Below are 20,309 nucleotides of genomic sequence, written 5' to 3'. Positions count from 1 at the left end.
ATTGGGCCTTAGGTAACCTCACTCACACAACGAAATACAACGCAAGCGTTGTTTCACGACGGTTTTCTGTGAGGCCGTGGTATCACTCCAGTCGAGCCGGCCCATTCGTGCCGAAGCATTGCTCTTCGACACTTTATAAGGATAAAATGTTTTTGCCATACGCACAGTAAACAAAGATTACTTAAAATAAATAAATAATTTATATATCAAAGCACTATAAATATAAATACATATCTACATAATTATATACAATACATACTTAAAAAATATAACTGCTAGTGAAAACTTTAATACTGAGACTGAGCATTGCTTTCGAGAATAATATTACTTTCATCACTAAAATTTTTCTTTTTATATTCATATTTATGTAGAATTATCACGTAGACCTTAAGATATCATGTAGGATTACTAAGATATGTAAGATTACTAAGAAAATAAAGTTGGCGAATAAAAATAGTTGCTAATGTAACACCTGCTCCGTGTCTGCAAGTTAAACCTAAGTGAGATAAGTTATGCTTGTAGTTTTCTGGCTGTAATAATTCAAACTTTATTCATTTGAATATATTATTTTTAAATTTTCCTCAAGTATATTGTTTTACATATTTATTATTTTTATATAATATTATTATATATTATTATTAATGTGTATAGACAAAATAATCATTATGTGACATAAATGTGGATTACTTATGTGGATGGTGCTCGATTTGTTTCGAGCTATGACAGGGGCTCATAGGTATAAGCAGCCTAAACATTATTTATTTTTTATTAATTTCTTCACGCCATTTTGCCCCATTGGTGTGGCAGAGGTGCACATTATGACACGTAATGCCACTATACAATGTTCACTCACTTTTCACCATTTGTGTTATAAGTCCCGTAGTAATAGGGGGTGAGCCTATTGCCATGTACTGGGCACAATACCAAATTATTAATATGTTTATAATATTTCATTGTTGACAGCAATAAAACAGTAAATAATTTATTATGAAACCACATTCGAATGGTTAAGTAATAACAGTTGGAACTAAACTACAAGGCTCTAATGAAAATTGCTCACTGTCTGTTCTTTGAAAGTTGTAGTGTCCTCCGGTTGCCATAGCAACGTGCTTGTTAACAAATTAGAAACAATTGCAGTTTACAGCTGGTGGGCTTCTACAGAATGGGTCGTTATAATAATATAATGGATGGAAATATTAATTAATTTTTTTTTGGTATACCTGGGTTCTATTGAATTTTTACCTACCGTATATCGATTCAGAGATTTTGAATATTAAGTCCGGTTATAAATTTTGTTCAATAGTATATTTATTGTGATTTTGTTATTGCACTTTACCGACAGATAAAAAGAGTAGTATGGTACGTATATTGCGTTCAAAGTTGCAGTACTGCATTGTACTGATAGTACAATGCAGTACTGTCATTTGAAATGTCATAAGTGATTTTAATTTATTATTATTTTAAAAATTATTTTTAGCGAAGAGCAGTGTATATCAGTGTATATCATTTATCACAAATAATACGGAAAACAATGGAGTGTCAAAAGTGTAAAAAAATATTATCAAAAAAAGGAGCCCACTTCATGTGCCAAGGTTCTTGTCAAGGAACTTTTCACAGAGGCTGTGTCAAAGGCCTCGCTGCAGATATGAAGGCAGGAAAAAACAGGATCTACTGTAACAACTGTGAAGATGAGGGTACTGATGAAGAAGAAGTGGAGGAAGAGGTACAAGACTTTGAGAAAATATTGAAAGACATTCAAAAAAAGGTCAGTGCCCTGCCCGGACTTAAGAAGCATTTAGACACAATACAACAAAGCATTAGCGTATTATCGGATAAATATGATACACTATTATTTGAACACGAAGAATCCAAAGGAAAAATATCGAAACTTGAAAAAACTGTGGCCAATATCAACAATAGGTGTGTGTATTTAGAGAAATGTAATATCGCACTTGAGCAGAAACTGCAAGCTGCTGAGCAATCATCTTTTAAACAAAACCTTGAAATTGTTGGCGTAGAATACATACCTGGTGAAAAATTAAGAGAAATTGTAACCAAAATTGGAGATGAGATAGGCGTAAAGAGCGATGGCATAGAATGGGTAAAGCGGAACAAATATTCCAAACAAGAAAACAAACCATCTTCAATAATGGTAGGTTTCAAGGCATCTGGTATTGAATCAAGGGAGGAATGGTTAGCCAACCGACGCAAACTGATCGAGTTAAATAGCAGCAACTTTACTGGCGGATCAGCTACAAACAAAGTTTATATCAATGAAGACTTAACTAAAGCTACGAAGACATTGCTGTGGAACGCTAAACGACAACTAAAAGGTATTTATAAATACATATGGGTGACAAATGGAAAAATTCTAGTAAAAAGGAAGGATGGCGACAATACAATATGGATTAGAAATGAAAATGAACTCTGCCAGTTATCAAAGTAAAATAATTATTTAGAACTGTATATAACCGTATTTAATACTAATTTACAAATTCGCAGATTTCAATCATTTTGATGTGATAGCTGATAATACAGTAAACTACACCTGTACTAATGACCTAAGTAATTGGATAGGTTCAATTGTATACAATAAGGGTCTATGTATCCTACATGTTAACATTCGCTCCCTAAAAAAACACTTCAGTGAACTACTTTTAACTATAAACTATTGTATAGATAAACTTGATATAATAGTTTTAACGGAACCTAATATTAGTCACGACCTAGTGTCTTTATTTTCAATAAAAGGCTATAATGTAAATACGTTTACGCGATCGGGTAGAAGCGGTGGAGGTGTATTGGTGTATACGCGCGAATGTCTAGGCGCGCGTGTGTGTGATTTGTCACAATCCACGAGTATGCGTTCGGCGGAGTGCGTCTCCCTTACACTGCAGATCAATAATGAGAAAATATATTTATTAGCTATATACAGACCGCCCCGAATCAATAAACAGAATAACTTAAATCAATTTATAGAAGACTTTCGAAACATTATTGAAAAAGTACCTAAAGATTCTAAAGTAATTATCTGCGGGGACATAAACATAAACTTGTTAAATTATCATGATAAATTTGTAATATCTTACGAAAATCTATTATCTGAACATGGATTCGTAAAATGCATTAATGACATCACAAGAGAGGAAATTGTATCTGGAAAGTTAGTTCAATCTTGTCTTGATCATATTTATATTCGAGCAAATAACGCAGTCTTGCATTCAGCAGTAATAAAGCAAAAAATATCAGATCACTATTTCGTATCAGCTAACGTGCAGTGGAGACGCGCGTCGTCGGCAAGCGATGCTCAATCGCCATTATCACCACGGCGAGGCGTGACATCTAAGCGGGTCCTCGATAATAATAAAGTTCGCGAGAAATTATTAAGTACTGATTTTGACCATCTTATGACATTAGAATGTCCTATTGCACTGTATAAAGCATTTAAACAAATATTTGTGGATATATATAATGACTGCTACGTAAATAAACGTATATCAAACAGTCAAAGGAATAACAAAAAATGGATTGATAACAAATTGAAGTGTATGATAAAAGAAAAGGATAGGTTATTTGAGATATGGAGCAATGAGCCAAAGAATATGTTAAAGAGACTTAATTATACCAAATTTAGAAATAAGTGTCAAAAAGCTATTTTAAAAAGAAAAAATATTTACGATAAAAATAGTATATTAGAGTGTAATAAAAACATTAAAAAAATATGGGAAAGGATAAATACCATGAAAGGAAACAGCAAACCATCGGTCGATGAATTAATTTTATCACACATGAACGGACAAAGCAGCATTAATATAAGTAATAATTTTGCTTCTACCTTCAATAAAGAAATAGAAGATATAAAACATAAGTGTCACGAGATTTGGTTAGACAGGCAAACTTATGTAAAAGCTACGGACTTGTCCATGAGGTGGCAACCAGTAAGCCCTAAATACGTCAAAAACATAATTACAAACATGAATTCAAATAAATCACCAGGAAGCGATCTTGTGCGAATGTCCGACCTTAAAATTATTATTGATAAAGTGAGCCCCATTCTAGCTAAACTAATAAACCTAACTGTCAAGAACTACAAATTTCCTAACAAACTTAAAGAGGCAATAGTCCGCCCAATTCATAAAAAAGGTGATCGCAAAAATGTTTCAAATTACAGACCTATTTCCATCTTATCTAGTATAGATAAAATCACTGAAAAGTGTATAGTTAATCAATTAAGTAACTACCTACAAATAAATAACATTATTAACGAGTGTCAACACGGTTTTTTAAAAGGGAAAAGTACAAATACATTGCTTACAAAATTCACAGATGAAATAAACAATTACTTAGATGATAAAAAATTTGTTATTACAATATTTTTTGATTACAAAAAAGCATTCGACACTTTGCAGTTTGACACCATCCTAAATGCAATGGAGGAGTGCGGGGTGAGAGAACCACTAAACCCATGGTTTCGTGATTACCTCACCGCGCGCTCATACCGTGTGAAGGTGGAGGATACATTTAGTGACAGAGTTGAGGTGCAGAGTGGAGTGGCACAGGGCTCTGGATGTGGACCAATCTGTTACCAGCATGTTAACAGCTTGTGCCGAGTGCTACAGCATTGTTCAGCTTATATGTTTGCAGATGACCTGTGCATACTTCGCTCTGGAACTAACATGGATGATACTTGCCAGCTAGTTCAACAAGATATTGACGCTGTTGTTAAATGGTCGCATGACAATGGCATTATATTAAACGCCAGTAAAACTAAATTAATGATAATTCATTCGCCATACTTGCCACCTCATGGTATGATTCCACAATTATTTACCCATGATTATACATGTCATCATAATAAGTTACTGGACTGTAAATGTACACCTATTGAAAGAGTAGACTGTGTAACCTACCTGGGCATGAAAATAGATGAAAACTTTTCCTGGTCACAACATGTAGACTATATTTCTGGTAAATTAAGAATATTATTATGTAAAATGCACCACCTTAGCTTTAAAGTTCCTATTAATGTTTTAAGATGTATTTATATGTCATTAGTTGATTCTATTATGAGCTATGCTCTTGGGAGCTATGGATTAACATTCAAAACTAACTTAGATAAATTGGAAGCTCTTCAAACTAGATTTTTAAAACTACTTGTCACTAAAAAAACTAAAAGCAACTGTAAAGGAGATTACAGAAAATTATTTAAAATATGTAAAATTTTGCCGATTACTTTAAAACATAAATATCTTTTATTAGTTAACCACCATGGAACCCAAGAACATACCTTAACTTATGTGAACAACACTCTTAACACACGATCTATGGCTGCTGGTAGATTCAATGTACCCAGAGTCACCAATTACTATGGTGACAGGACACTAAACAAGAGAATACCTTACCTATTAAACAATCTGCCAGCAGACATAAGGAGTGAAGCAAAATTAATTAGATTTAAACGTAAATTAAAATGATATTACTTAGACACTTTTAATTTGTAAAAACATATATTATTAACATAGAGATTCAGCGACCCCACAGTCAAACTATTAAAACGGTTTTGTGGGGCTTAATATATTGTAATGTAATCTATATGGAAATTGAATAAATAAATAAATAAATAAGCCTAATTGTGACTAGGATTAGTGATCGAAATTTTGGCCATCACACACACACAACTGTGGCCTTAAATATAGGTTTTTTATTTGAGGGGGGGGGGGGAATTATCCAATGACTTCTCCAGCCTTGGGAAAAGCGAGAGGGAGTGTCAGATTCTTACTGACTTAAAACCACTCCGTTCCTACTCCTGTTTTTCAAGTCGGTGCCTGGTCCTGCCTTAAATATATGTCGGATTGAAACAAAGTTCTATGATAAAACCTAGCAAAACGGTATTTCAAAGGCAATATTAGTAAGCATTCCTTTCCAAAACCCTTTACAAAAGAATTATAATACTAATAACACATTACTCCATCTTTGTTTTTCTCATAAGGGGTGATAGGGACACAAATATTTTATTTTTAATATGTCATATATCAGTTTTATGGTAGCTCTTGTATCCGTGGTTCTGGCCCAAGGTTATGGACCTCCCGTAGTTTGGGAGTGATGGAAGGACTATAATAAAGGCGATGGCACATTTTTCGACGTCAAATTGCTTTTCGTTTGGACCTTGAGGGCATTCATTAAGCCTTGTCTATTGCCTTATGGTTGTGAAGATGTTCAGAATTGAGTATGGGACGTTTTTCCTTGTGTGAACTCAAGGTTTTGTCCCATTAGAGTAGAATGGAGTAACAAATGCGCCTACTTATGATCATGTTCTGTACAAGTGAACTAATTAGAAGTTGCCATTTTTTAAATTCGTTCTTTTATAATTTGTATAACTGTTATTTTTGTTGGTGTCTTCTGCAATATATGTAAATATTAAATCAATCTTATCCATTACTTCAATCAAAGATTTCCGTAAACATGTTTTTTTTTTTGTTCAGTATGACTACAGAATCATATTTATAGTAGTTGACTACTATAGATAAAAAAAATTGAACATTAAAGAAGTCAAAAGTTATTTAAGATAACTATATTAACATAAACAGATGGACTCGACAAACATAGCGAAGTGAAACCTCAAGAGTGGTTGTTGGCGAACTAAGTTGGATGCAAGTTCTATTGAGATGCAGAGTGGCAAATATATTACGTGAAGTTGTGATATTCATTAAAATAATGATAAGTACAACTAGAGATAAAATAAAAGTGGTGAAAAGTGGGTGTACATTGCATAGCGGCATTACGTGCCGTAATGTGCAACTCTGCCTACCCTTTCAGGGATAAAAGGCGTGACCTTGTATAACTTTGTTACAACCAGAGATATAATAATAATTATGAGATGTGCAATAATACTGCATACATAGTTTTTAGCTTACATTGCAAAATCCTTTGTTAAATGTATTTTGCAGTACATACTTAGGTCAGCAATAAAATAATTAATTATTATGTTTTTATCGACTTACTCACGTAACTGTTTGACAAGGAACCCGCCAATCTCGTATCTATCTTTCATTATTCTATTTTAAGATATCTTTTTTTAGTACTCCAATCAGTAGATCCTTTGGTCCTTGTAACCTACCAGATGGTGAGCAGCGAGCCGTGCCAATGCGGGCTACACAAATTCATCTCTTATCAAACCTTCCCGCTGTGCCCTGCCTTCGTACGACGTTGAGGTTGAATTTTATTAGTTTTCACTTTATTACCGTAATTTATGTCGGTTTTTTTTTGTAAAAAGAAATTACGTTGTTGTTATTTTTTGTATCTTTTTGGTGTGTTGATATTGGATAGTAATATGGTGTTTGTAAACTTGTGGGCTTTATTGGATCCCACAAAAACATTTCATGTTAAATGTTGCCAAGACGAGACCATATAGCTCGCACTGTCAAAAAGTAATCAGATCCCGTGTAGAGCCAAGTTTCTAACCCTATACTTTTGAACTGGCGAGTCGGCCGCACGGACTTTTTGCTATTCGTCATATGGGCTTGAGCTTAAAAATCTATTCAATCTTCTAAACTCTTTCCGTGCGGCCAACTCGCCAGTTCAAAAGTATAGGGTTAGAAACTTGGCTCTACACGGGATCTGATTACTTTTTGACAGTGCGAGCTATATGGTCTCGTCTTGGCAACATTTAACATGAAATGTTTTTGTGGGATTTCATTTCTTTTTGTAGGTTGCTTATGATAGAAAGATAAAATGAGCGACAAATTCACCTACTAAACTACTAAATTTATAAGAAAATTGGAAACGTAATCCTAATACTTTTTATCAATGAAAATTAAAACACTAGTATCTAAACCTTTACCTACTAAACTACTAACAATAAAATATTAGGCAAATGGTTTTTTTCTCCGCGATAGCAAACTTTTAAATCACCGAAATATTCCGAAAACTTTTCATTCAACGAGACAACCGTCAACGACGTCTGCCCTCCCGCGTCTGCCCGCGTTCGGGTGCCACGCTCGCTGACGGGCCGATTATTTTTAGCTACTGCGCGGGGACGAGGGGGCAGGCGGCGGGCGTTGGCGCATACTATACTTACGATGCTTATGTTCAAAAGTATAGGTTGATTAATAAACACTTACCGAAGTGAAGTGTAGTAATATTATTCATATCTAAGTACTTATGGGTAGGATAATGTTTTGATTTGATGAAAAGTTTGTGTTCTATGTACTTGTGTATAATTTTCAGATCTCAAGCAGGAAATAGGGAATTAAGTTTCCCTATTTCAGATTTTTACCCCTCCGCGGCCGCATTCAGACCTCTAGCGTCAAAAGTTGCGGAAGTCTCGAACAAACTTTCACCCCTAGTTTAAGGGGTTGGGGGTAAAAGTTCCAAGTTTTAGGATTTTTTTGTTGTTTGGGTACTAATACTAGCTTACATACCAAATTTCAGTTTTCTAGGACTTCAGGAAGTACCTTAAGAATTTTGTTGATCATCAGTGAGTGAGTGAGTGAGTGACGAAATCGGGGTATTTTAGATATCAATAAAATCTAAAGTATAAGAGCTATGCAATTGAAACTTTAGAGGTTTATTAAGTCTACCACTGACATTATATCCTGAAAATTTTGTTTATCTGGTATAACCCAAACTCAAGTTATGAAGGTTCAAAAATACGACGAAGCGCTTCGAGAAAAGGTAGGTAGTGCCCTTGCGCTTCGCTTGGCTCGTCTTGGCGGGGGCACTACCGTGCCCCCAGATAACATAAAAAAATTATGTATGTTACAATATTGTGTGAGTTAGCTGTTAAAATTAATGCAAAATTTTAATGTGGGAATTTAAAAACTTTAGTAACATAAAATTACACTGAGTTTTGAAGAGATTCCCAAAAAATAGAATAAGTTTGTTTAAACTAAGCTTCACAAAAATTCTGAATGGAATTCAGATCCATTGCATTATCATACAGGATGCATAATTCCATAGATTTGTGGAGCGTGATTCTTTGAGTTTGTCACATTTAGGACAGCATCCTAAGTGTGAGAGCGTAACCGAGACAGTCGACAGTTTTAGTAAAACTTATTTTTTGTGTGAGTGATGGGAATTTGTTTGACGTGTAGCATACGGAGAGATGTACATTAGGGCACTTAATGCCACAATACAATGTACACCGACTTTTCATAGGGGGTGAGCTTTATGTCATACAATTCCAGACTCTGTGATACTACTGAGAAATTTTCGAAAAACCGAAAAAAGCCGAGTAATACTTTGTCCGGCTCGGATTTCAATCGAAGACTACCGGCGACCAATTGACCAACGACACAGGTGATTTCATATGATTACAATACAAATATTTCAAAAGTATAATGATGCTGTGACAGTAGGGAAATGAATTTTAATCATAGATTTTATATTTAGGATGTTATTTTTACATATTTTGTATAGAAAAATACTTGTTTCACAATATTAATTTATATTTATTTAATATATATAATTTATTTAACAGGATACACTTAACTGCACTTAAAAACATAAGACTTCGTTCCCAAACACAGTTTATAGATAAGTCTCATAACTTTGAAATTACGTAAGAAATCGCCTCATTCAAATATGTTTGCAAATAAAACATCATCTATATGAAAATCTTCCTAAACTTAAAAAAAAAAACAAACGCTACATAAGGTTAGGTACTGCAAATGGTTAACAATGCAGTACTTATTTCCTACAGTACAGGGTGTATGTAAAAACAGGAGCTCATGTATAATGCGCGGTTCACAAATGCGTCGAGTAAGCCACTAGATCCGAGCAATTATTCACACAGTGGCTTATGCGACGCATATAATCTCTAGACGCTTGTGAAACTGGATATCTTCTGTAAAAAATGGAATGCAATAGTAGTGAACTACAACGTCACGCCTTTTATCCTCGAAGGGTAGGCAGAGGTGCACATTGCAGCACGTAATGCCACTGTACAATGTACACCCACTTTTCACCAATTCTTTTATTACTCCTACGTGAGCTTACCGGACACAATTCCAGGCTCCGTGCTACTACTGATAAATTTTCGAAATATCGAAAAAAACCTAGTAATACTTTGCCCGACACGGAATCGAACCTGAGACCCCTCGCCCGGCAGTCGCAATTGTGACTATTTGATCAACGAGGCAGTCAAGCTGTATTTATCAAATTTGATTAAACCAACTAAGCTTTATTAATCAGGTTTGATTAAAGCAGCACGCGTTTTTTCCGAATGAGTGTTAAGCAGGCGTGCACATTTTTTATGCAATAGTGCTTTCGCAAAAAAAGGGTTGATCCGTGGTGCTATAAATTTGCTATGAAACCCTGAAGGGATATATAAGCGAGCTCTATTAAGGACAATGCATTTTTCTGCCCAAATATACGTTAAGGGATTTTTACTATGCCATGTACTACTTGAAGTTTCATAATCCAAAGAATTCATGAACATGGTAGGTAGTATAGTTTAATATGTATTTTCTTTCAAAAAACTAATTTACCATATTTTTTGTGCAATGGCCTGGAGGTTTAAGGGATTGTTGTGGAGGCCCGGAGGTTTAAGACGCCCGCTCCTCATGCATGAGGGCGCGGGTTCGAAACCTACCACCGGCACGAACCAACGTGACTTTTTCCGAGTTATATGTACTTTCTAAGATTATTTAGATACCACTGACAAACGGTGAAGGAAAACAGCGTGAGGAATCCTGGGGTATATTTTTTTATTATAAGTTTTAAATCGCATGCGAGCAAGCGAGCGTGGTGATTTATGCTCAAACCTTCTCCGTGTGAGAAGAAGTCTTTTTTTTTACATTTAATGGGTCGACGTTTGGCTGCTATCTCACCTGATGGTAAGTGATGATGCGGCCTATGGTGGAGCACGTCTGCCCATAAGCAACCTATTCACTCGGGCCTTGAAGACACCCAGGTTATACCTATCAGGAAACACAAATACATCCCTAAATACATCTCAACACTGAGGAAATATTAAATATATAGTGCTTGCTATTCAGTTTTACAATATTTTACGTATTACTTGTGAAATTAGTGAAGTTGATAAATTCACGGTTACCGGCGTTAAGGATTTGCTAAATTGTCATCTCGATATCAGGTAAAATATAGCATTATTTTAGCGAAATTGGCTAATTTGCGTCATAATACTTGTGTTTACAAAGACCAGTAAATATAGCTTAAGTATTAGGCCGTATAAGTTAATAATATTAATAATCATAACCTCTTCGAGTTTGTTGACACAACTCCTTTGTTTAGAATTACTTAGCTTTTCTACTAATTTTCTTGACTAATTAGCTTCACATCTCTTAATTATTATTATAACTTCCTTCTTACTGTCTCTGTCTCCATTTCCAATATGATTCTCACACGTAAAGCCCATGCTCGCCAAGAGGAGTCAAAGCTTAACTTGGCTTTGAGCGAACTAAAGGCCTCAAGGGAGTTGTGTGAACAATTAATGAGGGAAAGAGATGACAAAGAGAGGGAATTCTTAGACGTGTTAAACAGTAATAAGAAGCTTAAATGTGAAATGGCTCAGTTACATACTCAACACACTGAAGCCATTGAGGCCCGGGATAGGCTCCAATTCGTTGTGGACGGATTCAGTCAGTGCAGCAGTGAGTACGAACAAACATTACATGATAAAGCTCACTTAGAACAGCAGCTGCATGAGGCCAATGATCAAATTAGCCACCTTGAAACGATTAATCATAACATCACGGCCAGTATGAATAAAAGTCTCTTCAGCGAATTGGTGTCAGCCCGTGCTTCTCAATCACAACATTTAGACTTGAATCCATTGACTATAGACTTAACTTGTGAAAGTGATTCATGTCATTCCTCAAGAACTCTTTGTTACAGTAACAAAAAACTAAAGAAGTATATTAAAATAAACAAATTCATAACAAAGACTAACAGATTAGTGAAAAGACAAAAGTTTTTCATAAAAAATGTAAAATTAAACAAAGAACGGTTCCGGCTTTTAAATCAACTTAATATTTATTCTAACAAATTAAATCAAAGGAATAGGAAATATGAAACTGACACACAGAACTTACAACTAGAAATAGATCATTTAACAGCAAAGTTGCACACAATGACCAACAAATACAGTGCATCAGAAAAACAAATGAGGGAATACATGTTGGCTATGGATGAGTTAGTGCGGTCACAGTCACAGGAAAACCCATGTGAAAAATGTGATTCTAGTAATGTGCTGCCTGCTTGTACTGTGCCAATGTGTGATACCACCTTGCCTCATGGTGCCAGTTTAGTGTTTCCTACCCAATATAACAATAATAATAGTTGTAATAACAGTGTTGTAATCTTCAGTGATGAGATTGGAAAGAACTTAGGTTCTTTATTGACAAATAGTTACCCAGGACAAACAATAATAAATCACTGTATGCCCGGCTGTACTTTTACTAAAATTTCTGAGAAAATTATTAATTACAATTTTAACAAAGATTCTACCCTCATTATTATTTGTGGTAATAGAGGTAGTTTAAATAAAAATAGTTTATCTAAATTTCATAGTTCAATTACAGAACTAAAATTAAAGCAGATCATTTTGTTTACATTGCCTTACAGTAATAGGTTGCCACAGGAAGAAAACAACCTTAGATATAAACTAAATATTGCAATGTATCAGTTATGCAATAAATCAAATATTAATATTATTGATACCAACAATTACGTTGGTAAAAATGTATATATGACGAAAGATAGGTACTATCTTTCTCGTTATTATTTAAGACGAATAGCAGTGTCGCTATCATATTTTATTAGAATAACAGCCAAGAACTTGGCTAAACAGGTTACTCCTATTGAGCAACCTTCTAATATTGACTTTAATATTAATAATGTGACATTGAATGTTGATATTACTAATAATTTAAATTAAAGAGCAAGACAATAGAGTCATCCTCTTGCATACTTAACAGTAATATTATCAATCTGGTGCACCAAAACATCCAAGGTTTCATGAGTAAAGAATTAGAAATAGAATTATTTTTAAACTGTAATAATGTTGACATTTTGTGCATTACTGAACATTGGCTGAAATCCCATCAGCTAATGTTCAACTTTGGTAATCATCAGATTGGTAGCTCGTTCAGCAGAGAAAACGCTATACATGGTGGTTCACTAATTTTAATAAATAACAATCTTAAATTCAAAGAACGCAAGGATATAGTTGGTTACTCTGTTGAACGTACTGTTGAAATAGCCTGTGTGGAATTAGAGCGGTTTATTGTTTTGAGTGTGTATAGACCACCTTCTGGTTTGTATGACTGTTTTGAAACAGTATTAGATGAAGTATTAAATAAACTCAGTAGTTCAAATAAATTCATCATTACTTGTGGCGATTTTAATATAAATTTGTTGGAAAATTCTAGCTTAAGTACTAGAATTGTAAGTTTATTTGCTTCGTTTAACCTAACGAACCTGTTTCTGGAGCCCACTAGGATAACTCCTACTAGTGCTACTTGTCTAGATAATATTTATACTGATATTGTACCAACTAATAAACAAATTATATCATTGCTTGATTCAGATCATTGTGGACAATTAATTTCAATAGAAAATAAAGTAAATAAAGTGTCGAAACCACATATTATTGTTAACCCAAAGACTGAAAGACGCATTGAAACGTTCAAATCTAAACTCTCTGACAAATTACCTTTATTATTAAGGAATAAAAATACGAATAACTTGTGTAATGATTTTTTAAATATTTACCATACCGAGTTTAAATCTACCTTCACACCTAAAACCATACCAGCTCATGGCAATGCGCCTTTCAATCAATGGGCAACCACTGGCATCTATAAAAGTAGGAAACGCCTATATGAGCTTTATAACGAGAGGATATTTATAAACACTATTGAATTTAATGAATATGTAAAGAAGTATTCTAAATTGTTTAAAAAAGTTTGCTCTATTGCTAAATCACTATATTTGAGCTCTAAAATAAAAAACAGTTCCAATGTAATTAAAGCGACCTGGAGTATTATTAATGGTGAAGCAGGAAGATCTAAAAGGAGAAGTAGTGAATATAATCTGGTAATTGATAATAATGTAATTAAATCAGATGCTGAAGTTGCAGCCGCATTTGAAAACTTCTTTTCGGACATTCCTGTTTCCACTACCAGGTCCTTGAATTCATCACCCACTGTCGCAGAATCTTTACTAAAAGAAAATGTTGTAGCTTGCCATTCAAGTTTCAATTTTGAACACATAGATTATACAGATATAATTAAAACGTTCCATACTTTGAATAAGAAAAAGACTGCTGACCTGTGGGGTAATTCTGTGTACATTACCAGCTCTGTAATAACTATTGTGGCACCTGTATTAGCTTTAATTTTTAATAACTGTATTGATCGTGGTGTGTTTCCTGATCTCATGAAGAATAGTAAAATAACTCCGTTATTTAAATCGGGTAGTACTTCTGACCCCACTAACTTTAGACCTATTTCAGTACTACCTACATTCAGTAAAATTTTTGAAAAAATTATTCTAAATCAGATGCAAAGATTTTTTAATAGAAATAAATTATTGCATGGTAACCAGTTTGGATTTACAAGGGGTCGTTCAACAACTGATGCCGGTGTTGAACTTCTTAATCAAGTATATGACGCGTGGGAGGACTCAGGGGACGCATTGGGTGTTTTTTGTGACTTATCCAAGGCGTTCGATTGTGTCCTTCATGAAACACTGATCAGGAAGCTATCCCATTATGGAGTGCGGGGCAACTCTCTGGACCTACTTATCTCTTACTTGAGTAATAGAATTCAGAGAGTTGAGATTAACGGGAAAATTTCTGCCGGGTCTGTTGTTAGGATGGGTGTTCCGCAGGGGTCAATTCTCGGTCCGTTTTTATTTCTTATTTATATTAATGACTTACCTTACCTTGTAAAGGATAACCATGGGATAGTACTGTTTGCTGATGATACCTCTTTATTATTTAAACTCAAACGTGGACAATTAGTCAGTGATCATGTAAATAGTGCTCTCTCAAAAATAGTACGCTGGTTTAGTGCCAATAACTTGCTACTTAATGAAACAAAAACTAAATGCATTAAATTCACAACACCAAATGTTAGGCATGTCAAAACCAGCGTGCTAATCAAGGGCGGGGAGTTGGACCCTGTAGATTCAGCTATCTTTTTAGGTATAACCCTAGACGCTAAGCTACAGTGGGCCCCACATATAGATAAGTTGTCGAAAAGGCTCAGCTCAGCAGCATATGCCGTTAAAAAAATTAGAAATTTAACTGATGTAAATACAGCGCGTCTAGTATACTTTAGTTATTTCCATAGTATCATGTCATATGGTATTCTCCTGTGGGGGAATGCTGCTGACATTCAGTCTGTCTTTGTGCTGCAGAAGCGAGCCATTCGATCAATTTATAATCTTAGTCCGAGGCATTCTCTCAGGGAACTATTTAAAGAAATTAATATAATGACTGTTGCCTCTCAATATATCTATGAAAATATAGTGTATGCTCATAAAAACATAAAGTTATTTAAAAAGTACAGTGATATACACAATATCAACACTAGAAATAAAAATAAATATGTTGTTCCTACTACTAGACTTAAGAAAATAAGCGGTTCGTTTAGATGTCAATGTATACGCTTTTACAATAAAGTTCCCAGCCATATTCAAAGTTTAAACCTAGGTAAATTTAAAAATGTTATTAAAGAAAAACTTTGTAGTAAAGCTTTTTATAAAATAAAAGACTACTTGGAGGATAGTCAGGCTTGGGAATGAACTGCTATAATGTCCACACAGGTCTTGCTGACATGTTTGTAACATATAGTTACATTTTTTATACAATTTGACATTAACTTAATTTGACATTGTTTTATATATTTTTTTTTCCTTTTATATTTTTATATTTCCTTTTAAAATTGTTAGTTTGAGGACCGTGTGAGACTTTTGCTAGTCATTTTATTTTTAGTAAATTATATTCTGACAGTTTGAGCATTTGTGTGGCCTACCCAAATGTTCTTTTGGTTGGTGTTGTTCGTCGGATCATTCAGCAACAGCCGTCAGCTGAGCTGATTGTAAACTGACACATGCGTGCTGCCATCTGAACAGGTCCGCTCAAACTGCTGTGGTTCTTTCCTCAAAAGACCACTACAGAATCAACTTGCACGGTTCTCCGACATCTTTAATTGATTTTGTCTGGACTTTAAAAGAGACTATGACCTCTGAGTTTGTTTCGGCATTTCTTCTCAGAGTAGTCGGATAGGAAATGCCGGCCTCATCTAGTTATTTAAGAGATTGACGTGTAAAAGTGTTATTTTATAACCTATTTGCAAAATAAATATCATTTATCATTTATCATTTATTTATCATTTATCACAGACTCCGGCAAGGAGTTCCACTCCCTAGCAGTTCGCACAAGGAAGCTTGAAGCGAAGCGCTTCGTGCGAGTGGGTGGGATATCTACCATGAAGCGGTGACGCCTCGCCGATTGTCTTGTGGTTCGATGATGAAAAGGACTAGGGGGAATCAAGTTGTGCAATTCCCCCGCACACTCTCCGAAATGTATCCGGTAAAAAACGGAAAGGCTTGCGACCTTGCGCCTGTGTTCTGTCTTTGAAGCCGGGCCTCCACAAGCGCATCATCATTGATGAGCTTCTTGGCACTTGGGTCAGCAGTAGCCGCTTGTAGGCTGTTGATGTGATGCGATGTAATTATTGTATAATTTAACAATTCAAAATATTACATGGGAGTCTTTGTATTCAGAAAATGAACGATTTTTTTTTATCGTTTTATAATTGTGTAAGGGACGGGTAATTCTTTAAGATTTTCTACTCCAATTAAAAAAAACATTTTCCATACAGATAGGTAGGTATATTATTGTTACAACCTCACGATCAAATTGTTCGCAAGTGCAACTCGCCAGCAATATCAGCAATATAAGATGAAAAAGAATTCGCGTTAGTTTTAGTTCCCACACCCTCACATACTTTTGTAAAAGCGAAAGTTTAATTAAAAGTACAGATTTATTTTAGCAACACGTAGAAACTCTTGCTAACCTCTTTTGATACTTAACACTAACTGTTTTTCTGTTGACTGGTCGAAAATGTAACTGTTAAGGAAAATATGCTTTAAATAGCATGCCAGAAAGCGTTCTATTGAACAGGCTTAAAAATCTAATGCCTGTCGATTTGCAAGCATGATCCAAATGTGCATGCTTATTTTGTCCATCATTCTGACATGCATGCTTCTAACTGATTAGGGCTCAATTAAAGCATGCTTTTGTGCTTGAAATTAGCATTAACATTACCTTTGCTTATTAAGTTTTTAAATAAAACATGAGAAAAATATGTATGATATAAGCCGGTAAAGGAGCAGGCGGTTTACGGTAACCAATCGCCGCCGAAGCATGGTTCACCCACACTAAATATGACCTTAATTCTATTATTATGAGTGCGAATATTAATAACCTATTAAAGATAAAAACGATTGTTTTACCATGAAAACACCACCCACCTGCGAAAACCTCGCTCACACGAAGAAACACAACACTGCGTTACATCACGCAGATATTATATGACAATGGGGAAAATTCATCATCGAGGTAATGATTGTACCATACATAGTATATTTCCTAAATGTATTATGTCAATACACTCGAAGCCACGTGCCGTCTTTGGCACCTACGCCAACATATCGACCTATATTTACCTTGTCCTTAGATAATGCCTCCAAGGATTGTTTGCGCAGATCTGAGAGAAAAGGGCAAAGAAAAACATGTGTAAGAATGAATGTAAATAGTTTTTTTTTAGTGCTATTATTGTGAGGGGCTGCGTTATTTATATTATATTTATTTAGTATTTTTCTAATTAGTATAATATAACTTATTCCTTTTTTTAAAAAGATCCACCTTCTTATTTTATTTACCGTTACGTTTTTTAATTAGTTAATAAGCCTAAATCGTTCTCCCAAGTATGCAAAATACTATGCTGAAAACCGCATCACAATCAGTTCAGCTAAACGCGAGATAATCACGCACAAACATACATACATAGTTACATACAGGTCAAACTGAGAACCTTTTGTTTCATCTATTTCATTATCACCATAGTCATCATATACTAATACTAATACTAAACAGACAGGCCTCCCTAATGTCTTCCAAATCAGTTAGCTCAAAGCGACAAAGAAAAATCCCATAAAAAAATTCAGTTATCAAAAGACCGATGTAAAACGTGGGCGTTTATTTGAAACTAAGCAAAAAGTGAGACTGATTCTATAATCAAAGTTGCGGTATATAAGGTTTGGAAATCAAATTCTTCGTTACAAAGCACCCTGACCTTAAGAATTGATGACAAAGGGAATTTATGTAACATAGCTACTTCCTCGCGGTTTCACCCGCTACGTTTGGCTCCTATTAATTGTAGCGTGATGATTTATAGCTTATAACCTTCCTCGATAAATGAACTATCCAACAGAGAGACCAGTAGTTCCGGAGATTAGCGCGTTTAAACCAACAAACAAAGAAACTCTTCAGCTTCATAATTATAATAAGTATATACGATAAGATTAAACCTTTAAAATCTTAATTATTATGTTATCGGCTTACTCACGTAATGTTTTGACGAGGAACTCGACTAGTTTCTAGTTTGAATATGAGCCTCTAGCATGGCTTGAAACTAGTCGAGTTCCTCGTCAAAACATTACGTGAGTAAGCCGATAACATAATAATTAATTTAGTATGTCTCACGAAAGTTACAACTTTAAAATCTTCTTAGCTGTAAGCAGAGGCCCACATATACAATGCGTCCCACACTTTTCACCATTATCTATTTCACCAGTTACTATGTTATTTTATATGTAAGTCCCATGTCATAAGAGATGAGTCTATAACATACATAGTGCACAATTCCAGTCTTCATTTAATAATTGAGAAATATGCGGTAAATTGAATAAGACCTAACAATACTTTGCTCGACCCAAGAACAAACCCAAGACGCCTTGCTTGTATTTTATCCGTCAATTTGTCAGTCAGATTAAGGTATGTCAAGTATATTTACTATTTAGTTCACAGTTTTATTCGTATTCATCACCTTTTAGACCCAAAAGTAAAGGTCTAGTGTTTAAGGTCTAATGTCCTTTCTTCCAAATAAATATTTTAGTAGTTGTTCAAGTAGAATAAGGATCTTCTTCGTAAAACAATTCTTCTGTTTAAGTAGCTCTGTTCATACTCATTGTTTATTGTTTGCGAGAGTTATTGAGATAGTTTTGTTTGAATTAGGAATAGATTTCTCTTGAGGTTTATGCATTTCAATTGCTTTTACTAGGAAATTGTTGTAACTGATTCTATTTTGATCTTGAATTGTACTAATAAATCAATGTTGTGAGGTTTTACGCCACGAGTAACTCACTTATTATTGTTGTTTTAAAGCCGTTCTTTGCCATTCTTTTTTTTATCTGATGAGTCGACGTTTGGTCGCTATCTTGCCTGGTAAGTAATGATGCGGTCTATAATGGAACACGTCTGCCCATGAGCAACCTATTCACTCGGACCTTGAAGACAACCACGTTATACTCATCAGGAAACACAAACTCCGGCAAATAATTCCACTCCTTAGCAGTTCGTACAAGGAAGAATAATTGAAGCATTTATCCCAGAACAATCTACAAGGTAAACACTAGACTTCAACAGTCTTCTTTCAACAAGGGTTGATACCGATGTCGATTCCCATAGAAATATTCAAATATTCTAAAAACCCCACGTGAAATCAAAATACATTTTGGCTGCCATAATAGGGGCAACCTTTCGAAATTTACTATTACTACCTATGGTGGTGTTTCGACCCTGGTTTACAGCTCCTGACTACATACCCCATGACCCTTTACGTTTACATACCCCATGTGAAAGGGTTGTGACATAACATCAGCCATTACGTTCACTCATGATGTTTTGTTTTGGGTACGTCTCATCTCTAGCCCGAAATAGTTTTAGAAACTCTATTGTTCTTGTATAAAGATAAATATAATAAGGTAATATTAAAGGTCTTTTATTCGCTTGAAGGTTAAATAGAGGTGCAGATGTGAATAAATAAATGAATAAATGTTACTTAGGTACATTACAATATAATTACTTTTCTTCTTGTGTTGTTTCTCTCATATGATTATTAGGGAATGCTACGTTGGTGTAAATTTCCAAACATTTGTCTTAAAATAGGTTTGTTTAATCCGGAAATTGGGCCCAAAAACTTGTGTTAAACACAGCCAATCGCAGCTAATCGCAGCCAAAAAGGTTCTTTCCACAAAACACCTGTAAAGCGTAA

At 34.7% G+C, this 20,309-nt stretch overlaps 2 protein-coding genes across 2 annotated transcripts in view; both read left to right on the top strand.

Annotated features, from left to right (window-relative positions):
• Positions 1-20,309, top strand: part of LOC118269701 (uncharacterized) — a 185,769-nt gene that overhangs the window by 15,297 nt on the left and 150,163 nt on the right. The gene's annotated exons all lie outside the window — the stretch shown is intronic.
• LOC126912827 (uncharacterized) lies at positions 1,505-2,461 on the top strand. Its single transcript, XM_050706988.1, has one exon. It carries the CDS (start codon positions 1,532-1,534, stop codon positions 2,444-2,446), a length of 915 nt encoding a protein of 304 aa, XP_050562945.1. The 5' UTR covers positions 1,505-1,531; the 3' UTR covers positions 2,447-2,461.

Source organism: Spodoptera frugiperda, chromosome 30 (assembly GCF_023101765.2).
Source record: "Spodoptera frugiperda isolate SF20-4 chromosome 30, AGI-APGP_CSIRO_Sfru_2.0, whole genome shotgun sequence".
Lineage (NCBI taxonomy): Eukaryota > Metazoa > Arthropoda > Insecta > Lepidoptera > Noctuidae > Spodoptera > Spodoptera frugiperda.
Note: the sequence above shows the minus strand (reverse complement) of the source record. Positions and strands in the feature narration are given on the sequence as shown.